The following is a 27,398-nucleotide window of genomic DNA, read 5'->3' on the forward strand; positions in this document are numbered from 1 at the left end:
AAAACTACAATGAGGCATCACCTCACACCATTTAGAATGGGCATCATCAGAAAATTTATAAACACTGAATGCTGGAGAGAGTGTGGAGAAAAGGGAACCCTCTTACACTGTTGGTGGGAATGTAAATTGATACAGCCACTATGGGAACAGTATGGAGGTTCCTTCAAAAACTAAAAATAGAGCTACCATATGACCCAGCAATCCCACTCCTGGGCTTAAACCCAGATAAAACCATAATTCAAAAAGACACATGCACCCCAGTGTTCATTGCAGCACTATTGACAATAGCCAGTCATGGAAGCAACCTAAATGCCCATCAACAGAGAAATGGGTAAAGAAGAAGTGGTACATATATTCAATGGAATATTACTCAGCCATAAAGAGGAACAAAATTGGGTCATTTGTAGAGATGTGGATGGATCTAGAGACTGTCATACAGAGTGAAGTAAATCAGAAAGAGAAAAACAAATATCGTATACTAACGTATACCTGTGGAATCTAGAAACATAGTACAGATGAACTGGTTTGCAAGGCAGAAATAGAGACACAGATGTAGAGAACAAATGTATGGACACCAAGCGGGGAAAGGGTGGGTGGGATGACTTGGGAGATTGGGATTGACATATATACACTAATGTGTGTAAAATAGATAACTAATGAGAACCTGCTGTATAGCACAGGGAACTGCACTTTTCTGTACAGTAGAAACTAACACAACATTGTAAAACAGCTATACCCCAATTTAGAAAAATTACCTCAAAATGGATCACATGGCTAAATGTAAATTTTAATTTTATTTTTCATTGTATCAGTATACAAGTTATTGTTTTATTTTTATAAAAGTAATGCAAGCTCATTGTAGAATATATAGACATTACAGAAAAACATTAAGAAAAAAATCCTTCTAATCTTATTCATAAAGAGCCAGTACTATTTTGGTGTAGTCTTTCCTTTCATTTGTATATACAATCATTCCTTTAATTTTCCATACTACTTTTTCACCTAATATTTTTTTCTTCCAGTTTTATTGAAGTATAATTGACATACAGCACAGTATAATTTTAAGGTGTACAGCATAATGATTTGAATTCTATACATAAGGAAATGATTACCACAATAAGTTTAGTGAACATCCATTATCTCATATAGATACAAAATAAAATTATTTGCCCATTTTAAATTTGGTTGTTTGTCTTTTTGTTGTTGAATTGCAAGAATCTTTTATGTATTCTGGATACTTGACACTTATCAGATATATAATTTGCAAATATTTTCCCCCTTCTTTGAGTGGTCTTCTCAATTTTTTGATAGTGTTGTTTGATGCACAAAAGTTTTAAATTTTGATAAAGTCTAATTTATATGTTTTTCTTTTGTTTCTTGTTTTTAATGTCTTATCTAATAATCCATTACCAAATCCAGGCTCATTAAGATTTACCCCTAGGTTTTCTTTTAAGAGTTTAAGAGGTTTAAGTTTTACATTTTGGTGTTTGATCCATTTTTTTATTGTGATAAAATATACACAACATATAGTTCAGCCATTTAAACTATTTTTAAGTGTATAGCTCAGTGGCATTAAGTACATTCACATTGTTGTGCAACCATCACCACCATCCATCCTAAACCCTTTTTTCATCTTTCCAAACTGAAATTCTATACTCATTAAACAACTCCCTATACCTCTTCCCTCCAGCTCCAGGCAGACACCATTTTACTTTCTGTCTCTGTTAATTTGACTACTCTAAGTACCTTATGTAAGTGGAATCATACAGTATTTGCCTTTTTGTGACTGGCTTATTTCACTTATCATAAAGTCCTCAAAGTTCATCCACGTGGTGGCATGTGTCAGTATCCTTCCTTTTGAAGGCTGAATAATATTCCATTGTTTGTATATATTACATTTTGTTTATCCATTCATCTTTCAGTGGACATTTGGCTTGCATCCACCTTTTGGCTATTGTGAATAATGCTGCTGTGAACAAATACTGCCTTGAGACCATGCTTTCAATTCTTTTGGGTACATAACAAGAAGTGGAATTACTGGATCATATGGTAGCTCTATTTTTATTTATTTATTTTTATTATTATTTTTTTTTTTTTGCGGTACGTGGGCCTCTCACTGTTGTGGCCTCTCCCGTTGCAGAGCACAGGCTCCGGCTGCACAGGCTCAGCGGCCATGGCTCACGGGCCTAGCCACTCCGCGGCATGTGGGATCTTCCTGGACCGGGGCATGAATCCGTGTCCCCTGCATCAGCAGGCGGACTCTCAACCACTGTGCCACCAGGGAAGCCCTGGTAGCTCTATTTTTAATTATTTGAGGAGATACCATACTATTTTCCATAGTGGCTGCACCATTTTATGCTCCCATCAACATCTCACGAGTGTTCCAGTTTCTCCACATTCTCGCCAACACTTGCCATTTTCTGCTTTTTTTAAAAAAATAGTATCCCTCCTTATGGATGTGAAGTGGTATTTCATTGTGGTTTTGATATGCATTTCCCCAATGATTAATGATGTTGAGCATCTTCTCATGTGTTTGTTGGTCATTTGGAAAAATGTCTACTCAAGTCCTTTGCCCATTTAGAAATCAGATTGGTTTGTTTTCTGTTGTTGTATAGTTGTAAGAGTTCTTTTATATTCTGGATATTAACCCCTTATCAGATATATGATTTGTAAAAATTTTCTCCCATTCCATAGGTTGCCTTTTCAGTCAGTCTGTTGTGTTTTGATGCCTAGAACTTTAAATGTATTAATGTCATCCAATTTATTTTTACTTTAGTTTACTCTGTTTTTGGTGTCATATCCAAGAAATTATTGCCAAACCAATGTCATGAAATTTATTCCTAGTTTTTCTTCTAAGTGTTTTCTAGTTTTAAAAACTATAGGTTTAGGTTTAGGTCTTTAATCCATTTGAGTTGATTTTTGTACATGGTATAATGTAAGGGTCCAACTTCATTATTTTGCATGTGTGTATCTAGTTTTCCCAACACCATTCGTTGAAAAGACCCTCCTTTCCCTTTGAATGGTCTTGGTACACTTTTCAAAAATCATCTGACCATATATGTGAGGGTTTATTTTGGCCTCTTTATTCTATTCAATTAGTTTCTATGTCTGTACCACACTGTTTTGATTACTGTAGCTTTGTAGTAAGTTTAGAAATGAGGAACTGTGAGACCTCCAACTTTGTTCTTTTTCAAGATTGTTTTGGCTATTTGGAGTCTCTTGAGATTCCATATGAATTTTAGGATAGAATTTTCTATTTATGAAAAAAGTGTCATTGGGATTTTGATAGAGATTGCACTAAATCTGTAGACTAATTTGGGTAGTAATGATATCCCTAACAATATTAACTGTTCCAATTAATGAACATGGGATGTCTTTCCATTTATTTGTATCTAACTTCATTCAGCAACTTTTTTTTAGTTTTCAGTACACAAGATTTTCACCTCCTTGGTTAAGTTTATTCCTAAGTATTTCATTCTTTTTCATGCTTTGTAAAGGTAGCTGTTTAATTTTTCTGATTGCTCATTGCTAGTGTATAGAGATGCAACTGATTACTGTCTGTTGATGTGTTAATTTTGCATCCTGCAATTTTGCTGAAATCATTTATTAGTTCTAACAGGATTTTTGGTGGAACCTTTAGGGTTGGATACAAGTAAGATCATGTTATCTGTGAACAGAGATAACTTTATGTCTTCCTGTCCAATTTTTATTTTTCTTGCCTACATGCACTGAGTAGAAAAAGTGTTTCTCCATCTTCTCTTTTTTTTTGGAATAATTTGAGAAAGATTGGTGCTAATTCTTCTTTAAATGTTTGATAGAATTTACTTGTGAAACTTTCTGGTCCTGGGCTTTTATTTCTTGATAGGTTTTTGATTAATACAATCTTTTTACTTACTATAGGTATATTCCATTTTTAAAATTTCTTCTTGATTCAGTTTTACTAGTTAGTGTGTTTCTAGGAATTTGCCCATTTCATCTTGGTTATCTAATTTGTTGGCACACAATTATTCATGGTATTTTCTTGTAATCCTTTCTGTTTCTGTAAGGTCTATAGTAATGTCCTACTTTCATTTCTGATATTAGTAATTTGTGTCCTCTCTGTCTCCCTCTCTCTCTCTGTTGGTCAGTGTAGTTATAGGTTTGTCAATTTTGTAGATCTTTTCAAAGCCCCACTTTTGTTTTCTTAATCATCCCTATTGTCTTCTATTCCCTATTTAGTTTACCTCTGCTCTAATCCTTATTATTTACCTCTGCTATCTTTGGGGTCAGATTGCTCTTGATTTTCTGTTTCTTTAAGGTGTAAAGAATACTGAATTAATATATTACTCCTTTTTATACTGTAGGTGTTTATAGCTATAAATTTCCCCCGAGCACTGTTTTCTTGCATCCCATAATATTTGGAATGCTATTTTTCAATTTCATTCATTCACAGTATTTTCTAATTTCCTTTGTGGATTCTTATTTAATTCACTGATTGTTTAAGAGTGTGTTGTTCAATTCCACACATTCGTGAATTTATAATTTCCCTTTGGTTATTGATTTCTAGTTTCATTCCATTGAAATCAGAGAAGATTCTTTGTGTGGTTTCAATCTTTTAAATTTATTAAGACTTCTTTTGTTACCAACCATATGATCTATACTGGAGAATGTTCCATGTGCGTATGAGAAGAATGTGTATTCTTCTATTTTGAGGTGGAGCGTTCCATACATGTGTGTTACATCTAATTGGTTTTTTGTGTTGTTAAATCCTGACTTTCCTTATTGATATTCTGTCTAGGTGTTCTATCCATTACTGAAAATAGGGTATTGAAATCTCCAATTATTATTGTAGAGCTGTATATTTTTTCCTTCAGTTCTGTCAATTTTTCACCCTATATTTTGGAGCTCTCTTGTTAGGTACATATATATTTATAACTGTTACACAATTCTGCTCTGTTACTATGAGTCTGACTTTTTTTAAACATTCCATATATAAGTGAGATCATGCAGTATTTGTCTTTCTGTGTCTGGTTTATTTCACTTAGCATAATGTCCTCCAGGTACGTCATGGTGTTACAAATGGCAGGATTTCTTTATTTTTAAAAGCTGAATAATATTCTATTATATGTATATACCGTATTTCTTTATCCATCTGTTTGTGAACAAATAGGTTATCTCCATGTATTTATGACTGAATGCTGCAATGACTATAGGAATGCAGGTATCTCTTTGAGATACAGATTTTGTTTCCTTTGGATATATACCCAGAAGTGGGATTGCTGGATGATACAGTAGTTCTATTACTAATTTTTGAGGAACCACTGTACTGTTTTCCATAATGGCTATACCAATTTACATTCCCACAAACAGTGTACGAAGGTTCACTTTCTCCACATCCTCACCAACACTTGTTACGTTTTGACTTTTTCATGATAGCCATCTGACAGCTGTGAGGTGACACCTCATGTAGATTTGGTTTGCACTTCCCTGATGATTAGTCAGGTTGAGCACTTTTTAATATACTTGCTGGCCATGTGTATGTCTTCTTTTGAAAAATATCTATTCAGGTCCTTTGCCCATTTTTAAATGGGTATATTTGGCTTTTTGCTATTGAGTTGTAAGAGTTCCATATATATTTGAGATAATAACCCGTTTTCAGATATATGGTAATCAAATATTTTCTCCTATTCCATAGGTTGCCTTATTATTGTGCTGATTGTTTCCTCATGTGCAGAAACATTTTAGCTTGATATAATCCCACTTGTTTGTTTTTGCTTTTGTTTGTATGTGCTTTGGTCTCAAATCCAAAAAATCATGCCAAGACCACTGTAAAGGAGTTTTTCCCTTTTCCCTTCTAGGATTTGTATGTTTTCAAGTCTTATATTTAAATCATTAATCCATTTTAAATTAATTTTTGTGAATGGTCTGAGATAAAGGTCCAATTTTATTCTTTTGCATGTGGATATGCAGTTTTTCCAGCAACGTTTATTGAAAGATATTATCATTTTCTCATTGTATATTCATGGCAACTTTGTTGACAGTTAGTTGACTCCATATACATGAGTTTATTTCTGGGCTCTTAATTCTGTTCCATTGGTCTATGTGTCTGTTTTTATGCCAGTATCGTACAGTTTAGATTACTATAGCTTTATAGTATAATTTGAAGTCAGGGAGTGTGATGCTTCCAGCTTTCTTTTTCTTGCTGAAGATTGCCTTAACTATTTGGGATCTTCTGTGGTTACAAATGAACATTAGGATTGTTTTTTCTATTTCAGTAAAAAATGCCATTGGAATCTTGATGGGGGTTGCATTGAATCTATAGATGGCTTTGGATAGTATGGACATTTTAACAATATTAATTCTTCCAATCCATAAGAATGATATGGATTTATTTGTTTTTTCAATTTCTTTCATCATTGTTTTATAGCTTTACTTGTACAGATCTTTCACCTCTTTGGTTAAATTTATTCTTAAGTATTTTATTCTTTGTTTATGCTATTGTAAATGGGGTTGCTTTCTTAATTTCTTTATTGGATAGCTTGTTTTTAGGGTATAAAAACACAACTGATTTTTTTAAATCCTGCAACTTTACAGAATTCATTTATTCTAAATTGGTTTTGGTGGAGTCTTTAGGATTTTCTATATATAACATTATGTCATCTGTGAATAGAAAAGTTAACTTCTTCCTTTCTGATTTTTATGCCTTTTATTTCCTTTTCTTGCCTAATTGCTCTAGCTAGGACTTCCAGTACTATGTTGAATGGAAGTTGTGAGAGTGGGCATCCTTGTCTTGTTCCTGATATTGGAGGAAAATCTTTCAAATTTTCACCATTGAGTATGATATTTGCTACAGGCTTGTCATATATGGTCTTTATTATGTTGAGGTACATTTGTTCTATACTTAATTTGTTGAGAATTTTTAACATGAAAGAATGTTGGAAATTGTCATGTTTTTTTCTGTATCTCTTGAGATAATTATATGATTTTTTAAATCTTTAATTTAAAAAATATGGTGTATCACATTTATTGATTTACGTATGTCAAACCATCCTTTTATCCCAGGTATAAATCCCACTTGGCTGTGGCGAATGATCCTTTTATTATGCTGTTGAATTTGGTTTGATAGTATTTTGTTAAGGATTTTATATCTATGTTGTTTGGGGATACTGGCCTAATTTCTTTCCTTGTAAGTGTCCTTCTCTGACGTTGGTATCATGGTAATGCTGTCTTTGTAAATGTTTTGAAGCATACTAAATTTTTTTGGAAGAATGTGAGAAGGTTTGCTATAAATCTTTCTTTAAATGTTTGACAGAATTCACAAGTGAATCCATCTGGCCCTGGACTTTTATTTGTTTGCAGATTTTTTTTATTACTGATTCAAACGCCTTGTTATTGATTTGTTCAGATTTTTTATTTCTTCATGTTTCAGTCTTGGAAGGTTGTATATTTCTAGGAATATCCACTTCTTCTAGGTTATCTGATTTATTAATTGTTCATATTGTTTATTAATTGTTCATTTAATTGTTCTTATGATCCTTTGTATTTCTGTGGCATCACTCATAACATCTCTTTTTAAAGTTTATTTATTTGAGTCTTCTCTGTTTTCTGCTTCTAGTAAGTGTAGCTAAAGGTCTGTCAATTTTTTATCTTTGCAGAAAACCAGATTTTTGTTTCTCTGATCTTTTCTATTGTTTTTCTAGTTTTTATTTCATTTCTTTCTGCTCTGATATTTGTGATTTCCTTCCTTCTATCAATTTAGGGCTTAGTTTCTTCTTTTTCTAGTTCTCTGAGATGAAAACTTAGGTTGTTTATTTGAGATATTTCTTTTTTCTCAATGTAGGCATTAATTGTTATAAACTTCCCTCTTAGAACTGCTTTTGCTGCATCACATAAGTTTCGGTATATTGTAACGCCATTTTCATTTTTGTCAACATATTTTTTGATTTCTCTCTTGATTTTGATTTCTCTCTTGATTTCTTCTTGACCCATAGGTTGTCCAGGAGGGTGTTGTTTAATTTCCACATATGTGTAAGCCTTCCAGTTTCCCTGTGTTATTGATTTCTACTTTCACACAATTATATTAGAAAATATCATCAATATAATTCAACTTTCTTAAATTTTAAGACTTGTCTTTTGGCCTAACATATGCTCTATCCCAGAAAAAGTTCCGTATGTGCTTGAAAAGAATATGTATTCTACTGCTGTTGTGTAGAATGTTCTGGGTATATCTGTTGGGTACATTTAGTCTACTGAATTATTCATATTTGCTTTTTCATTAGTACTTTTCAGTCTAGATGATCTATCCATTCATAAAATTGGGATATTGAAGTTCTCTATTATTATTTAATTTAATTAATTTTTTATAACATCTTTATTGGAGTTTTTTTTAAACATCTTTATTGGGGTATAATTGCTTTACAATGGTGTGTTAGTTTCTGCTTTATAACAAAGTGAATCAGTTATACATATATGTATGTTCCCATATCTCTTCCCTCTTGCGTCTCCCTCCCTCCCACCCTCCCTATCCCACCCCTCCAGGCGGTCACAAAGCACCAAGCCGATATCCCTGTGCCATGCGGCTGCTTCCCACTAGCTATCTACCTTATGTTTGTTAGTGTGTATATGTCCATGACTCTCTCTCACCCTGTCATTTATTGGAGTTTAATTGCTTTAGAATGGTGTATTAGTTTCTGCTTTATAACAAAGTGAATCAGCTATACATATACATATATACCCACACCTCTTCCCTCTTGCGTCTCCCTCCCTCCCACCCTCCCTATCCCACCCCTCTAGGTGGTCACAAAGCACCGAGCTGATCTCCCTGTGCTATGTGGCTGCTTCCCACCAGCTATCTATTTTACATTTGGTAGTGTACATATGTCCATGCTACTCTCTCACTTTGTCCCAGCTTACCCTTCCCCCTCCACGTGTCCTCAAGTCCATTCTCTAGTAGCTCTGCGTCTTTATTCCCGTCTTGCCCCTAGGTTCTTCACGACCATTTTTTTTTTTTAGATTCTATATATGTGTGTTAGCATATGGTATTTGTTTTTCTCATTCTGACTTACTTCACTCTGTATAACACACTCTAGGTCAGTCCATCTCACTACAAATAACTCAATTTCGTGTCTCTTTATGGCTGGGTAATATTCCATTGTATATATGTGCTACATCTTCTTTATCCATTCATCTGTCAATGGACACTTAGGTTGCTTCCATGTCCTGGCTATTGTAAAGAGAGCTGCAATGAATATTGTGTTCCATGACTCTTTTTGAATTATGGTTTTCTCAGGGTATATGTCCAGTAGTGGGATTGCTGGGTGGGATGGTAGTTCTATTTTTAGTTTTTTAAGGAAACTCCATATGTTTCTCCTTAGTGGCTGTATCAATTTACATTCCCACCAACAGTGCAAGAGGGTTCCCGTTTCTCCACACCCTCTCCAGCATTTACTGCCTGTAGATGTTTTGATGATGGCCATTCTGACCAGTGTGAGATGATATCTCATTGTAGTTTTGATTTGCATTTCTCTAATGATTAATGACGTTGAGAATACCTTCATGTGTTTGCTGGCAATTGGCATATCTTCTTTGGAGAAATGTCTATTTAGGTCTTCTGCCCATTTTTGGATTAGGTTGTTTGTTTTTTAGATATTGAGCTGCATGAGGTGCTTGTAAACTTTGGAGATTAATCCTCTGTCAGTTGCTTCATTTGCAAATATTTTCTCTCATTCTGAGGGTTGTCTTTTCATCTAGTTCATGGTTTCCTTTGCTGTGCAAAAGTTTTTAAGTTTCCTTATGTCCCACTTGTTTATTTTTGTTTTTATTTCCGTTTCTCTAAGAAGTGGGTCAAAAAGGATCTTGCTGTGATTTATGTCATAGTGTTCTGCCTATGCTTTCCTCTAAGAGTTGGATAGTTTCTGGCCTTACATTTAGGTCTTTAATACATTTTGAGTTTATTATTGTGTATGATGTTAGGGAGTGTTCTGATTTCATTCTTTTACATGTAGATTTCCAGTTTTCCCAGCACCATTTATTGAAGAGGCTGCCTTTTCTCCACTGTATATTCTTGCCTCCTTTATCAAAGATAAGGTGACCATATGTGCATGGGTTTATCTCTGAGCATGCTATCCTGTTCCATTGATCTGCATTTCTGTTTTTGTGCCAGTACCATACTTTCTTGATTACTATAGCTTTGGAGTATACTCTGAAGACATGGAGTCTGATTCCTCCAGCTCCATTTTTCTTTCTCAACATTGTTTTGGCTATTCGGGGTCTTTTGTGTTTCCATACAAATTGTGAAATTGTTTGTTCTAGTTCTGTGAAAAATGCCAGTCGTAGTTTGATAGGGATTGCATTGAATCTGTAGATTGCTTTGGGCAGTATAGTCATTTTCACAATGTTGATTCTTCCAATGAAAGAACATGGTATATCTCTCCATCTATTTGTATCATCTTTAATTTTTTCATCAGTGTCTTATAGTTTTCTGCATATGGTCTTTTGTCTGCTTAGGTAGGTTTATTCCTAGATATTTTATTTTTCTAGTTGCAATGGTAAATGGGAGTGTTTTCTTAATTTCACTTTCAGATTTTTCATCATTAATGTATATGAATGCCAGAGATTTCTGTGCATTAATTTTGTATCCTGCTACTTTACCAAATTCATTGATTAGCTCTGGTAGCTTTCTGGTAGCATCTTTAGGATTCTGTATGTATCGTATCATGGCATCTGCAAACAGTGACAGCTTTACTTCTTCTTTTCCAATTTGGATTCCTTTTATTTCTTTTTCCTCTCTTTTTGCTGTGGCTAAACCTTCCAATACTATGTTCAATAATATTGGTGAGAGTGGGCAACCTTGTCTTGTTCCTGATCTTAGTGGAAATGCTTTTCAGTTTTTCACCATTGAGGACTATGTTGGCTGTGGGTTTGTCATATCTGGACTTTATTATGCTGAGGTAAGTTCCCTGTATGCCTACTTTCTGGAGGGTTTTTATCATAAATGGGTGTTGAATTTTGTTGAAAGCTTTCTCTGCATCTACTGAGAGGATCATATGGTTTTTCTCCTCCAGTTTGTTAATATGGTGTATCACATTGATTTTTGTATATTGAAGAATCCTTGCATTCCTGGGATAAATCCCACTTGATCATGGTGTATGATCCTTTTAATGTGTTGTTGGATTCTGTTCGCTAGTATTTTGTGGAGGATTTTTGCATCTAGGTTCATCAGTGATATTGGCCTGCAGTTTTCCTTCTTTGTGACATCTTTGTCTGGTTTTGGTATCTGGGTGATGGTGGCTTCGTAGAATGAGTTTGGGAGTGTTCCTCCCTTTGCTGTATTTTGGAAGAGTTTGAGAAGGAGAGGTGTTAGCTCTTCCCTAAATATTTGATAGAATTCGCCTGTGAAGCTATCTGGTCCTGGGCTTTTGTTTGCTGGAAATTTTTCATCACAGCTTCAATTTCAGTGCTTGTGATTGGTCTGTTCATATTTTCTATTTCTTCCTGGTTCAGTCTCAGAGGCTTGTGCATTTTTAAGAATTTGTCCATTTCTTCCAGGTTGTCCAATTTATTGGCATAGAGTTGCTTGTAGTGATCTCTCATGATCCTTTGTATTTCTGCAGTGTCAGTTGTTACTTCTCCTTTTTCATTTCTAATTTAAGTGATTTGAGTCTTCTCCCTTTTTTTCTTTATGAGTCTCATTAATGGTTTAAAAATTTTGTTTATATTCTCAAAGAACCAGCTTTTAGTTTTATTGACTTTTGCTATCGTTTCCTTCTTATCTTTTTCATTTATTTCTCATCTGACCTTTATGATTTCTTTTCTTCTGCTAACTTTCGGGTTTTTTTGTTCTTCTTTCTCTAATTGCTTTAGGTGTAAGGTTAGGTTGTTTATTTGAGATGTTTCTTGTTTCTTAAGGTAGGATTGTATTGCTATAAACTTCCTTCTTAGAACAGATTTTGCTGCATCCCATAGATTTTAGGTTGTCGTGTTTCCATTGTCATTTGTTTTTAGGTGTTTTTTGATTTCCTGTTTGATTTCTTCAGTGATCTCTTGGTTATTAAGTAGTGTATTGTTTAGCCTCCATGTGTTTGTATTTTTTACAGACTTTTTCCTGTAATTGATATCTAGTCTCAAAATGTTGTGGTCAGAAAACATACTTGATAAGGTTTCAATTTTCTTAAATATACCAAGGCTTGATGTGTGAACCAAGATATGATCTATCCTGGAGAATGTTGCATGAGCACTTGAGAAGAAAGTGTATTGTGTTGTTTTTGGATGGAATGTCCTATATATATATAAATTATGTCCATCTTGTTTAATGTATCATTTAAAGCTTGTGTTTCCTTATTTATTTTCCTTTTGGATGATCTGTCCATTGGTGACAGTGGGGTGTTAAAGTCCCCTACTATGACTGTGTTACTGTCAATTTCCCCTTTTATGGCTGTTAGTATTCTTATTATGTATGAGGTGCTCCTATGTTGGGTGCATATTTACAATTTTTATATCTGCTTCTTGGATCACTCCCTTGATCATTATGTAGTATCCTTCTTTGTCTCCTGTAATAGTCTGTTTTAAAGTCTATTTTGTCTGATATGAGAAACGCCACTGCAGCTTTCTTTTGATTTCCATTTGCATGGAATATCTTTTTCCATCCCCTCACTTTCAGTCCATATGTGTCCCTAGGTCTGAAGTGGGTCTCTTGTAGACAGCATATATACGGGTCTTGTTTTTGTATCCATTCAGCCAGTGTTTGTCTTTTGGTTGGAGCATTTAATCCATTTACATTTAAGGTAATTATCGATATGTATGTTCCTATTATCATTTTCTTAATTGTCCTGGGTTTGTTATTGTAGGTATTTTTATTCTCTTATGTTTCCCGCCTAGAGAAATTGCTTTAGCATTTGTTGTAAAGCTGGTTTGGTGGTGCTGAATTCTCCTAGCTTTTGCTTGTCTGTAAAGGTTTTAATTTCTCCATCAAATCTGAATGAGATCCTTGCTGGGTAGAATCATCTTGGTTGTAGGTTTTTCCCTTTCAACACTTTAAATATGTCCTGTCACTCCCTTCTGGCTTGCAGAGTTTCTGCTGAAGGGTCAGCTGTTAACCTTATGGGGATTCCCTTGTGCGTTATTTTTCCCTTGCTGCTTTTAAGAAATATTTTTGTATTTAATTTTTGATAGCTTGATTAATAGTGCCTTGGCGTGTTGCTCCTTGGATTTATCCAGTATGGGACTCTCTGTGCTTCCTGGGCTTGATTAACTATTTCCTTTCCCATGTTAGGGGAGTTTTCAACTATAATTTCTTCAAATATTTTCTCAGGCCCTTTCTTTTTCTCTTCTTCTTCTGCAACCCCTATAATTCGAATGTAGGTGTGGTTAATGTCCCAGAGGTCTCTGAGACTGTCCTCAATTCTTTTCATTCTTTTTTCTTTATTTTGCTCTGCAGTAGTTATTTCCACTATTTTATCTTCCAGATCACTTATCCCATCTTCTGCCTCAGTTATTCTGCTATTGATTCCTTCTAGAGAATTTTTTATTTCTTTTATTGTGTTGTTCATCATTGTTGTTTGCTCTTTAGTTCTTCTATGTCCTTGTTGAACGTTTCTTGTATTTTCTCCATTCTATTACCAAGATTTTGGATCATCTTTACTATCTTTGTTCTGAATTTTCAGGTAGATTGCCTATTTCCTCTTCATTTGGAAGGTTTGGTGGGATTTTACCTTGCTCCTTCATCTACTGTGTGTTTCTCTGTCTTATCATTTTGCTTAACTTACTGTGTTTGGGGTCTCCTTTTTGCAGGTTGCTGGTTCATAGTTCCCATTGTTTTTGGTGTCTGCCCCCAGTGGCTACAGTTTGTTCGGTGGGTTGTGTAGGCTTCCTGGTGGAGGGGAGTAGTGCCTGTCTTCTGGTGGATGAGGCAGGATTTTGTCTTTCCTGTGAGCAGGTCCACATCTGGTGGTGTGTTTTGTGGTGTCTGTGACCTTATTATGATTTTAGGTAGCCTCTCAGCTGATGGGTGGCGTTGTGTTCATGTCTTTCTAGTTGTTTGGCATAGGGTGTCCAGAACTGTAGCTTGCTGGTCATTGAGTGCAGCTGGGTCTTGGCATTGATATGGAGATCTGTGGGAGATTTTCACCGTTTGATATTACATGGAGCTGGGAGGTCTCTGCTGGACCAATGTCCTGAACTTGGCACTCCCACCTCAGAGGCACAGTCCTGACTCCTGGCCAGAGCCCCAAGAACCTGTCATCCACACGGCTCAGAATAAAAGGGAGAAAAAAAGAAAGAAATAGAGAAAAAGATAAAATGAAATGAAGTTATTAAAATAAAAAATAATTATTAAAAATTTTTTTAAAGTAATAAAAAAAAGAAAGAAGAGAGCAATCAAACCAAAAAACAAATCCACCAATGATAACAAGAGCTAAAATGTATACTAAAAATAAACGAAAAGAAAACAGATGGACAGAACCCTAGGACAAATGGTAAAAGCAAAGCTATACAGAGAAAATCACACACAGAAGCATACACATACACACTCACAAAAAGAGAGAAAGGGGAAAATATATATATATTGTTGCTCCCAAAGTCCACCTCCTCAATTTGGGATGATTCGTTGTGTATTCAGGTATTCCACAGATGCAGGGTACATCAAGTTGATTGTGGAGATTTAATTCACTGCTCCTGAGGCTGCTTGGAGAAATTTCCCCTTCTCTTCTTTGTTCACACAGCTCCCGGGGTTCAGCTTTGGGTTTGGCCCCGCCTCTGCATGTAGGTTGCCTGAGGTCGTCTGTTCTTCGCTCAGACAGGATGGCGTTAAAGTAGCCGCTGATTCAGGGGCTCTGGCTCACTCTGGCCAGGGGGAGGGAGAGGTATGGTATGCGGGGCGAGCCTGTGGCAGCAGAGGCCAGCGTGACGTTCCATCAGCCTGAGGCATGCCCTGTTTTCTCCCTGGGAAGTTGTCCCTGGATCCCGGGACCCTGGCAGTGGCGGGCTGTACAGGCTCCCAGGAGGGGAGGTGTGGATAGTGACCCGTGCTTGCACACAGGCTTCTTGGTGGCTACAGCAGTAGCCTTAGCGTCTCATGCCCATCTCTGGGGTCTGCACTGATAGCCGTGGCTCGTGCCCATCTCTGGAGCTCCTTTAAGCGGTGTTCTTAATCCCCTCTCCTCATGCACCACAAAACAAAGAGGGAAGAAAAAGTCTGTTGCCTCTTAGGCAGGTCCAGACTTTTTCCCAGACTCCCTCCCGTCTAGCTGTGGCACAGTAGCCCCCTTCAGGCTGTGTTCACGCAGTCAACCCCAGTCCTCTTCCTGCAATCCGAGTGATGCCCGAGCCTCAGCTCCCAGCCCCCACTCGCCCTGGTGGGTGAGCAGACAAGCCTCTCGGGTTGGTGAGTGCTGGTCATCACCAATCCTCTGTGCGGGAATCTCTCCACTTTGCCCTCTGCACCCCTGTTGCTGCTCTCTCCTCCGCGGCTCCGAAGCTTCCCCCATCTGCCACCCGCAGTCTCCGCCTGTGAAGCGGTTTCCTAGTGTTTCGAAACCTTTCCTCCTTCACAGCTCCCTCCTACTGGTTCAGGTCCCGTCCCTATTCCTTTTTCCTTTTTTTCTTTTTTCTTTTGCTCTACCCAAGTACATGGGGAGTTTCTTGCCTTTTGGGAGGTCTGAGGTCTTCTGCCAGCGTTCAGTAGGTGTTCTGTAGGAGTTGTTCCACATGTAGATATATTTTTGATGTATTTGTGAGGAGGAAGGTGATCTCCACATCTTACTCTTCCGCCATCTTGAAGCTCCTCTCCTCTATTATTTTATTCTCTCTGTTCCTCCCTTCAGTGTTGTTAATATGTGCTTGATATATTTAGATGCTTTAATGTTAGGTGCACATATATTTACAACTGTCATATCCTCTTGATGAATTTACCTGGTTTAGTATTATATAATGATCTACTTTGTCTCCACTTATGGTTGTTGACTTAAAGTCTATTTGCCTGATATATTGTAGATATCCTTGATCTCTTTTAGCTTCCATTTGCATGGAATATCTTTTTCCATCCCTTCACTTTAAGCTCATATGTATCCTTAAATCTTAAATGAGTCTCTTATAGGCATGTAACTGTGTCTTGCTTTTTTTTTTATCCATTCAGCTACTCTATGTCTTTTGATTGGAGAATTTAACCAATTAACATTAGAAGTAATAATTGATAGGTAAGGATGCACTATACCAGTTTGTTAATTGTTTTCTGGCTGTTTTGTAGTTCCTTTATTCATCCTAAGTGTTTTCCTTTGTGGTTTGATTTTCTGTAGTAGTGTACTTTTATTTCCTTTTCTTTATCTTTTGTGTATCTGCTAGAGTTTTTTGGGGGGTTACCATGGAGCTTACATAAAACATCTTATATTTATAACATTCTACTTGAAGCTGTTAAGAAGTTAACTTCCACTGCATACATAAACACTATCGTATTACTTCCTCCCCAACATTTTATGCGTTTGATTTCTCAATTTACATCACTTTATAGTGTATCCATTAAAAATATTTTACTCATAGTTATTTTTAATACTTTGTTTTTTAATCTTTATACCAGAGTTAAAAGTGATTTACACACCACCATTACAGTATTACAGTATTTTGAATTGTTCTATATATTAACCATTACCAGTGCATTTTTGTTTTACTTTCATAGGTTTTCACATTACTAATTGTCATCTTTTCATTTCATCTTCAACATTTCTTGTAAGGCACTTCTCCTAGAGATGAACTCCTTCAGGTTTTGTTTGGTGGAAAATAACTCTCCTTCATTTCTGAAGGATGGCTTTGCTGGGTAAGACAACCTTTGTAAAAATGCTTGTAGTTTTTTCTACAAGCATTTTTAATATATCATTCCACTCTGTCCTGGCCTGCAAGGTTTCTTCTCAGAAATCCACTGATGGCCCTATGCAGTTTCCCTTGTGATTGACCACTCTTTCTCTTTTTCTGCTTTCAAAACTCCTTGTCTTTGACTTTTGAAAGTTTGACTATAGTATGTCCTGGTAAAGTCCTCTTTTGGTTGAAACTGGGGACTTTTGAGTTTCATGTACCTGGACATACATATCTCTCCCCAAATTTGGGAAATTTTCAGCCATTATTTATTTAAATAAGCTTTCTGCCCCTTTCTCTCTTCTCCTTTTATCCCCATAATGCATATATTCTTATGCTTGATGGTGTCTCATAAGTCCCATGAACTGTCTTCACCCTTTCATTCTTTTTTCTTTTTGTTCCTCTAACTGGATAATTTCATATTACCTATGCTTGAGTTTTCAGGCTCTTTCTTCTGCTTCATCAAATCTGTTGTTGATACTCTCTATATTATTTTTCCTTTCATTCATTGTATTTTTCAGCTCCAGAATTGTTTTTGTTCTTTTTTTAATGGTTTATCTCTATTTGTTTAACTTCTTGTTTTGTTCCTGATTTCGTTGAGTTGTCTATCTGTGTTCTCTTGTAAATTGCCAAGTTCCTTAAAATAATTATTTTGATTTTTTTTATAGATCTCTTTGCAGTTGCTTACCAGAATATTGTGCTCCTTTGGTGGTGTTATTTTTCCTTGAGTGTTTGCATTTCTTGTATCATTGCATGGATGTGTTCACATTTGATGTAGCAACCACTTCTTCCAGAATTTATGGACTGGTTTCAGTGGGGAAAGCCCTTCATCTATTGGTGGGTACAAGTCTTACAGTTGGGTGGGATGAAGCAGTTCTGACTCCAGGGAAGGTGCAGTCTCTGTGCAGCTCTGTCAGCTGTCATCAGCATCAGCAAAGATTGAAGGAGACGTTGGTGGCCAAGGCTGTGGGTGTCTGCAGAAGAAGTGTGGGCTGTTGAGGTCTTCAGTGGTAACGGCTTCTGGGGTCCTCCTGATACCTTTTTCTAGCATGGTGGAAGTCATGGCTGAGGGGATCCTTCGAGGCCCTGGGTCCAGTTTGTGGACACACTTACTGTGGTTGTGTCTATGATGTTTGATGCATGGGTGCCTATGGAGAAGCAATGGAGACAGAGTCTGGAATGGAGGCATGTGTGAAGCCACTGGAGTGGCTCAGGGGTCTAGGGAGGTGGTGGTGTTAGTGCCTGGGGCACAGGCAACCTCACTGCAGTGGTGATAATGGTGTGCAAGGTGCATGCACTTGCAGAGTAGATATGGAGCTATGGTCTGGATAGCAGGCATGCGTGGTGCATGGATGAGCCTGCTACAGTAGTGGCTTGGGTGTTCCATGTTTGAGCACTTGTGAAGCAGCTAATGGACCTGGGTTCTAGAGGGCACGTACACCCACTGCAGCAGTGCTCTCGTTTCTGTGGTGCAGGCACTTGCAGATTGGCTGTGGATACAGGGTCCAGAGCATGTGCTCATGGAGTGATAGTGTCTCTAGTGTCTGGGCCATGGGATACCCTGCAGTGTCAGTGGCTCTGGTGTCTGAGTTATTGGTGTATGTGGAGTGGCCATGGAGCCAGTTTCTGGAGCATGGGCATGCATGGAGTCTGGTGGCAGGTGCTGGGGTCAGGTGGTAGGTACACATGGAGTGGCCATAGGTCTAGTGTCTAGGGCAAGCACAGTGTTGGGGGGGGCGGTGGCAGCCCTGGTACTGAGGCGGCACAACAGCAGCTTCTTCTTGTAGAGAAGTCTCAGCAGTGTCTCCCTCCCTGGGGAGTCTGTGGCAATGTTGGCTGTTGGTTACTTCAGTGGCAAAAGCTGACAGTATCCTCTACAGAGCAGGCTGCTGGGGTCCACACCAACAAACACTATGGAGTCCTCTGCTGTTAAAGCTACAGAAATTCATGTCTGTCATGGGAGCAAAAGTTGCGAGGATCCTCCACAGAGGAGACCAGTGGGGACTGCATGGGCATCTGCCGCAGGGCTGATACTGATAGCCTTTGCCCTGTTTCTTTGTTCTTAGCCTTTTCAGATGTCTCTGCCATGCTGATTTCCCCAGCAATCCTTTCTGTGTGGTTATTCTCCATTTTTTTCCCCACTGTGTTGCTGCAGGCTCTTAATTACTTGAGCCCCCCCAGGGATATTTTCATTTCTGTATAGCTGTCTGTTGTTTTTTGTGGGGGGGGCGGGGATAGAGGCTGGTATCTCCTACTCTGCCATCTTTCTGACATCATTCAGTAGGTCTTTTACTTCTTTGTGTCTTGTAACTGTTTTTGGCTTAAAACCTCTTCGTGTGATATTAGTATATCTACCCTTGCTCTCTTTTGATTACTATTTGCTTGGAATAACTTTTTCCATCCTTTCACTTTCAACCTATTTATGTCTTTGGCTCTAAAGTGAGTCATTTGTAGACAGCATAAAGATAGATGATAATGTTTATCCATTATGCCAACGTCTGCCTTTTAATTGGATAGTTTAATCCATTTATATTTCAAATAATTACTCATAAGGAAGAACTTCTGCCATTTTCTATGTAACCTATATCTCATGTTCCTCGATTCTTGCATTACTACCTTCCTTTGTGTTTTTTAAGCATTTTATTTGAGTATAATTGATTTACAATATTGTGTTAGTTTCAGGTGTACAGCAAAGTGATTCAGTTATACATATACATATATTCATTCTTTCTTTTCTCATATAGGTTATCACAGAATATTGAGTAGAGTTCCCTGTGCTATACAGTAGGTCCTTGTTGGTTATCTTATATGTAGTAGTGTGTGTATGTTCATCCCAAGCTCCTGATTTATCCCTCTCCACCATGTCTTCCCTTCAGTAACCATAAGTTTGTTTCCAATATCTGTGAGTCTGTCTCTGTTTTGTAAATAAGTTCATTTGCATCTTTTTTTAAATTAGAATCCACATATGAGAGATATCACATGATATTTGTCTTTCTCTGTGTTTAATTTTATTTTGTATGTGTACAATTTTGATCCCATAAATGGGAAAATTAAAACCAGTACTTTCCCTAATGTTTGGAGGCTGTTGAAACTTCTTCCATTGTTTTTTTTTCCTACTTTGGAAACTAATCTGTTTCACAGTAGTCACATATTATAAATGCCTGATATGATTAGAATTTTTTATGCACCCTCCCAAATATTGCATGAAACACTTTCATTCAAGGGAACACAATTTGAAAATGATCAATTTAACTATTGTAATTTTTTCTAGTTGTCTCCTAGATTCTCACTGAGTCCTAAATTATTATAGTTTCATAGAATTGAAATAGATGAGTCCTCAGAATCCAAGTGTTTTCTTGTTTCTCTCAATCTATCACCAATACAGATAGTGGTTTCCTAGTCTTAAAGATATCCATGGCTGGTGATTTCACAAACTCCTTCAATAGACTATCTTATTCTTAATTTACATTTATCACTACAAGTCCTTTTTAAAGATCACCCTGAATCTCTCTTTTGTAATGGAAGGTTATTTGCTCCTCTTTTTGCCCTCTTCTTGCCTTATTGGCATTTCTACTTTCCTCTGTTTTTAGCCTTTGTAAAGTAACCAGTATTCTTACCTTCTGGTTTGGCTGTTGTGGGAGTGTAAAAATAGACTTCCAGTAGGTCCAGGTAAAGAACACAAAGATGGCATGGTAGAATATGAGGTAGATAACTGAAATTTAAGAAAAAAATCAGTGTTTATATTTTCATCCATTTCTAAGAGTTCAATAAGATGTAAATCTCAACAAATCTCTATTTTGTTTTCCTATTACCAAGTATTTTCTAGTATTATTATGAAAGGTTAATTCTTACCTTTTTCCCATGCAGTGACAGAAACAATTTATAATGCCAAATTTGGAACCAGAGACTTTCTGGAAGTCGCGTATTTTAAAAGTTGCCATGTGATTCTGGGAGTAAAGGGGAAATGTCCTTTATGACAATGTGGGGGAAGCTACTGTTGCCAATTGTCATTCTCTCTGCCACTATGGGTACTGAAAGATAATAATGATAGTATTTGCACAGTGCTATAGAGTTTACAATGTGATTTCATAATATTATCCAATTTTATTTTTTCAACAAGTTTGTGAGATAGGTAACAGGATAAGGACAGTTTATTAACTATCAGGGGTAATTGATTATCCGAAGTCACACAGCTACTATATAACATAGCCAGGTCTTAAACACAGGACTTCTGACTCTAAATCACAAGTTTTTGTTTCAGTAGCCCCAAAGACTACACACTTTTTTTTTTAATATTTTTTTTATGTGGACCATTTTTAAAGTCTTTATTGAATTTGTTACAATATTACTTCTGTTTTTATATTATGGTTTTTTGGCTCCAAGGCATGTGGGATCTTAGCTCCCTGCCCAGGGACCAAACTCACACCGCCTGCATTGGAAAGCAAAGTCTTAACCACTGGACCGTCAGGGAAGTCCCCAAGACTACACACTTTTGAAATGTGAGTTGTACCTTTGAGACATTTGTGGCTCCCCACCACTTTTGTTTTTATATTCTTTGCCTCCTAGATCGCTCTTCTGATATGGGAAATTTCAGTATTCTTCAAAGAGGTCATTGTAAGACTGAAGGTCATTTTACTGTTTCATTGTGAGTCCTTGCATAGTAAGGTGTGATTACTTCAATCCATCAGGAAGACTCAAGGGAACAATGAGACTCAAGACCAAGTTAATAAGGCTGAGTCTCTCACATATTTATGACGGAATCGAAAAAAGCTGGCCCAGTGCTCCCAGCCCTGTGGTATGAGACCTTTTTAATGTGCTTGTTTTGAGTAATTATGAAATCTCATTTTGAAATTCAAGCAATAGAAAGTAAAAGTAAATGTCAACCACACACATATATCTAACCTCCCCCTCTTCCTCCTAAGGCATAATACCTATTTTGTGTTTGATGTGTATCATTCCAGATCCTCTATTTGTATATGTTTATATAAGTATATAAATACAGTACACATATGGAATTTTTGTTATATTAAATTTTTTTCACTGTATTTTTGAAAGGTAATACACTCACAAGGTTCAAAATAGTACACAGTTAAAAGTCTCCCTTCTATCACTGTCCCTCAGCCACCCAGTTCCCCTCCCTGGAAGCCACAATTGTCACAGCGTCATGAGTTTATTCTGTATCCTATCAGATTTTATACATATAAAAGCACCAAAACAGTGTGCTTTTTCACACAAATAGCAGTATTCTGTACACACTGTTCTGCAACCCATTTCTTTTACACCTGCTATAAGTTGGAGATCATTCCACGTAATATAACTTGGAGAGGGGGAGCTTCCTCATTCTCCTTTTAAAAAGTGGCACGGGATTCCATTGCATGAAAGTACCATAATTTATTTAACCAAATTGTCTCTGATGGAAACTTAGTTTTTCCCCTTCTCTTGCTAATACAAATAATGTTGTAATGAAAAGCTTTGTATACATGTCACTGGCACATGTACTAAAAATATGTATAGGATCAATTCCCTGAAGTGGGACTGCTAGATACAAACACAGGCCTTTTGATAGATACTGCCAAATTGCCATTTTAAAAGTTTTATTTACTTTACATTCTCCTCACCAATAAATGAGAGTAACTCTTCTTCCACAGCATAGTCCTTGTGAAATGTTATTAGAATTTTTTATCTTTGGCAAGACTTTTAAATTTTTTCTTTCTGTGTTATCCTTTGCTATGTTTTTGTTTCTTTGATTTTATGAGGTTTATACAGGGAAGATTCCATGACTATCTAAGTTACATGGGACATATAGTAACCTCTGCTCCTTCAGTATGGAATAGGAGTATGGAACTTTTGGCTGCAAAGAAATTAGGAGAAAATAATTTTATGTTTACGTTCTCACTGTGCACTTCAAAGACAATAAAGTTCAGCAATTTGGATCACTTGAATGATGAGAACTGAACTCTTACACTTGGTAGTATTTTAAGCATTATTTACTTTGCTTTAGTTCCAGTGATTGAGATGGGAAGTGTAGGATTTTAACTTGTTCTAGGTCATAGTACAAATCTATACCTGGCTTAATCATAGAACTAGAAACAGCTGGCTCCCATTTCTGCATTCCATGGTTTCATAGAAGTTATGAATACTTTATAGATGGATGGAAAATGAGGACTCATGAGGTCAAATGATTAAGTCAAAGTCATTCAGTAGATTGGCAGAATAGGGACTATACTATAGATTTCATAAAAATCTAGAGTTGGATGAGAACATAGAGATCATCTAGTTCAACATCCTCATTTTATAGACAGGTAACTGAGGCCTAGAGAGGGTAAGTGACTTGATCAGGGTTACCCAGCAAAGTTACGGAAACACTGGGACCAGAATCCAGGTTTCCTCACCCCCAGTCCAGAGCTCTTTTCCCTAGAGGAGTGGTTCTCAAATTTTAGTGTGCATCAAAATCACTTTGGGAGATTATTAGAATGCAGATTCCCAAATTCTACACCAAAATATTCTGAATCAGTAGTCTGTGATGGAGTCCAAGAACCTACCAACTTCCCCAGGTAATTCTGAGGCAGAAGAACCATGAGAAATAGGGCCTTAGAGGTTATTGGGTTGTTCAGCTTACCATCCCAAGGAGGAAGCTCCTCTCCAAAATCCTTGACAGGCAATTACCATATCTCTGTCACATTTCATCCTGCAGTGAGTATTATGGCTAGGCTTCATGAGTCTCAATTTTATGTTTCTCCATATATATATAGTCTTCCTAAGCTATGGTCCCAAATGTATAGAAGTCCATTCTTTTTCTGTCTTAAAAATGAGCAACATATTTCTCTATAATTACTAATTTTGTACCTAGAATAATCATCCCTATAAACTGCAAGGACACCGAGTCTTTCTTTTTAAGTGTGATGCTCTATTGAGATTTCAGATAACTAGAGAAATCAAACAGCTTATGAACTGTATCCCTGAACTGCCACTATTCATTGACATTGGAATGAAATTGGAAAACATCTTTTTTAAGCAAACAGGCAAAGTAGAGCCCTTCGCTTATTTGGTAGTGATCACAGTCATGGGGCATCTGAAGCCGCTGAAGCTGTTTACCACATGAAAGCCAAAAGCCTTTCAAGTGTTCTTTTTTTCCTTCCATAATGTACAAAGGTTTTCAGGAGAAGGAGAAATCAGCCATAAGGAAATGACCAACTGTCAGAGAAAAATCCACCTCAGCATGCAGTTGTTCTGAATTTTGTCACTGTGTTGCAATGTCAATATCCCATTGTGGGAATAGCTTCTGAAATGAGAATGACTACTTGAGCTTTTTCCCTGAAATAATGACTCATAAACTTCTTGATAAAAATTATGGAATCGAAACCACATGGTGGAAGCAGCATAAAGTTGTTATTAGCAACATCTTTGGTCAGCAGGATGCCTTTCTAGGTATTGCTCCCAGGGACCAATGAGAAGTGAATGATTTTGTGTGTATGTGTGTGCATGTGTATACATGCGTATACATTCTTGTGTGAATAAAAATGAATGCAGTAGATAGACTGCTTTGAATGCAGCAAGATCAGCACCAAAATGGGGAAAATAGGAAAATAATAATGCTTTACTATATATACTCAGACATAAATGCTAAGGCTGTTGCTGTGGCAATTATCTAGCATACCTTTTTTCTTTAAAAAGCTATTGTTGGAAACTATGTTTAGTTTAAAAAGACACTATTTTCTGTAGTATCTTTTATATCAATTGAAAAGCATTTTAGTTGGTAGAAGGGGGTTATGGGGAGATGGGTGCACCTTTCAATTACATACTATAATTCAAATAGGAATATCAGCTGTAGCTTTAGCAATTGAAAGAGTCCTCACTAAAATTCCCATTTTGGCTCAATATAGAAAACCCCAGATTATGATCAGGGGAAAATTGTCAACTAGATAGTCACTTCTCCCTTTGAATGGGATACCTAGTAAAGAGGTCTTGACTCTAATATTTGACTTCACTGCTTTACTTTACTTTCACTGCCTTAAAAGCTCTAACAAAGAGCTGAACCTTGTCTCTCAGCTATTTGAAAGAATGTTTGGAGAGAATGGGGTTAGAGGCCCATAGGTTGTAATCAAGGAGCTAGGGACAATTCACAAGAATATAAGATTGGCTCAAGAGTTGTTTCTATGATTTAGCCACCCCTAGGAGAATACAAGATTTTCTAAATAGTTGTTTCTAAGGTTTAGCCAGCTACCCCCAGGAGTCTCTCTGATGGTGAGATCAAATTCTAGAGCCAAAACATGGCATCATGTTTTGAAAGAGCATGGTTTTCCTTATTGATACCAACTTCAAAAGTTAGGGTTGTCTCCAAGTATACTGATTTCCCCTAGTTACCCATCAGATATCTACCACTCATCAATTTATATAAACTTTTATGAAGCTGATTATGTCTTCAGTCTATACCAATTCTGGGGGGTGGTAAGTCTCATAAGTTTGTCAGCCACTGTGCAAAAGCAGGGCTTCATTTTAGTTGCCTTAAACTATTTTTCACTTTCAAAGAGTTTTCTAGTCCTGTGTATTGGAGTTTGGTAAACAACACAAAGCTAACAAGATATATAGCCTTCGTATGTTTACAATCTTGGATTATAGCCCCTTTCAGTTTTTGTTTTTCCATGCTGAAGAGGCCTCTCTTTTTGGTCCGCTTTGGAGATATATATATATATATATATATATACACATATATATATATATATATACATACACACACACACACACACACACATAAACGACAACCACCTTGTCAGGTTGTGAGAACTAATTGACTTAAATACGGAAGTATCTCACATACTCCAAGGACTTAATTAACATCAGCTTTCTTCCTCTCCCATCCTTCCTCTTAAATCTTAGTGATCTGTTTTCTGACATATGGTGGTAAAAATTACACAGACTTCAGGGACAGACACACCATGGTTTTGTTCAAAAAGAGGAAAATGGTTTGTTTCCAGTCCTCTTCTTGATAATATCTACTTAACATTTCATTGATTCATTCATCTTGGGGATAAAGAAGTACACAGAGCAACATTCATTGGGGAATTATCTTTGTCTGCTTTCCTGGTTTAAAATGGATAGTTGAGATGTCATCATTCTGTATGTATCATATGGATTAAGTATAGCCCAATGCCCCCATGTTGTCAGGGATATTCACAGAGGACACTGAAGCAGAACAGAGACACTTTACTGTCTTTATGGTGGCTAGGGATTTGTGAGCCAATTTTTCACTGGCTGGGGAAGTGGTAGGGTTTGTCAAAATCCCAGCTTGGTTCCCTCAGAATCTATTTCCTTTTGTTTATACAACCAATAAGAGCTCTACCTCATTAATATGATGTTGACTAGATTTATCTTAGTATTATAAAATTTTAGATTAGAAAGAGCCCTTGGATGTCATTTGGTCCAGCAGTCTCCATGATGAATAAATCTGCTTTGCATTATCCCTAACAATTGGTCACCCAACTTTCATTTGAACACCTGAAGTCACGGGAAACTTATCAACTCTCGGGCAGTCCATTCTATCGCTGGATAACTCTGATTGTTAGACATATCTTTGTCATATTAAACAGAAATATGCTTCCTGGTAATGCCCTCCTGTTGATCCTAATTTTTTTCCCATGGAGAGGAATCATATTTTCTTAAAAACATAGAGACTTGTATCTAGACATTTAAAGATCTCTTACAACTCAATAATAAGACAATTCAAAAAAATTTGGCAGAAGACTTGGACACTTCATAAAAGAAGATATACAGATGGCAAACGAGCACATGAAAAGATGGTTATCATTAGTCATTACAGAGGGTAAATTAAAACCATAGGAGATACCACTTCACACACAAAAAACCTGACAACACTAAGTGACAGTGAAGATACAGAGCCACTGGACTTCTCATATCACTGATGGAGATATAAAATGGTAGGACTGCTTTGGAAAACAGTTTGGCAGTTTCTTATAAAGATAAACATAAAATTACCACAGAACCCAGCAATCCTACTTCTAGGTATTTACCCAAAAGAAATAAAAACACACATTTCCACAAAGGCCTGTACATGTATATTCTTATCAATTTTATTTATAATAGCCAAAAACTGAAAACAACCCAAATGCTCATCAGCTGATGAATGAATAAGCAAACTGTAGTACATTTATTATATAGAACACTACTCAGCAATAAAAAGGAACAAACTACTCATACATGCACTGACAAGGATGAATCTTAAATGCATACTGCTAAATAAAGAAGCCAGATACAAAAAGCTATGCATTGTAATATTCAATTTATATGACATTCTGAAAAAGGTAAAACTATAGGGACAGAAAACTGATTATTGGTTGCCAGGGTGGAAAGTCAGAGAACTCTGGGGAAAGGCGATATTTTGAGGGTAATGTAAATATTCTATATCTTGATGGTAGTGGTGTTTACATCATTGTATACATTTGTCAAAACTCAACAACCTGTACACTAATAAGGTGTGATTCTTATTGTATGTAAATCATATCTCAATAAACCTGACAAAAACAAAAAACAAAGAGATTTTAAAATGGGCCTTTTCCAAGGTA

General features: G+C 36.7%; 1 protein-coding gene across 1 annotated transcript in view; it reads right to left on the reverse strand.

Annotated features, from left to right (window-relative positions):
• Window positions 1–27,398, reverse strand: part of ZDHHC15 (zinc finger DHHC-type containing 15) — a 126,198-nt gene that overhangs the window by 79,432 nt on the left and 19,368 nt on the right. The window contains exon 3 of the mRNA XM_029241363.1: window positions 20,436–20,530. Within this exon, the coding sequence (XP_029097196.1) occupies window positions 20,436–20,530 (95 nt within the window). The remainder of the gene's footprint in view (window positions 1–20,435; window positions 20,531–27,398) is intronic.

This window comes from Monodon monoceros, unplaced genomic scaffold, assembly GCF_005190385.1.
Source record: "Monodon monoceros isolate NGI ecotype Baffin Bay Population unplaced genomic scaffold, NGI_Narwhal_1 Super_Scaffold_22, whole genome shotgun sequence".
Classification (NCBI taxonomy): domain Eukaryota; kingdom Metazoa; phylum Chordata; class Mammalia; order Artiodactyla; family Monodontidae; genus Monodon; species Monodon monoceros.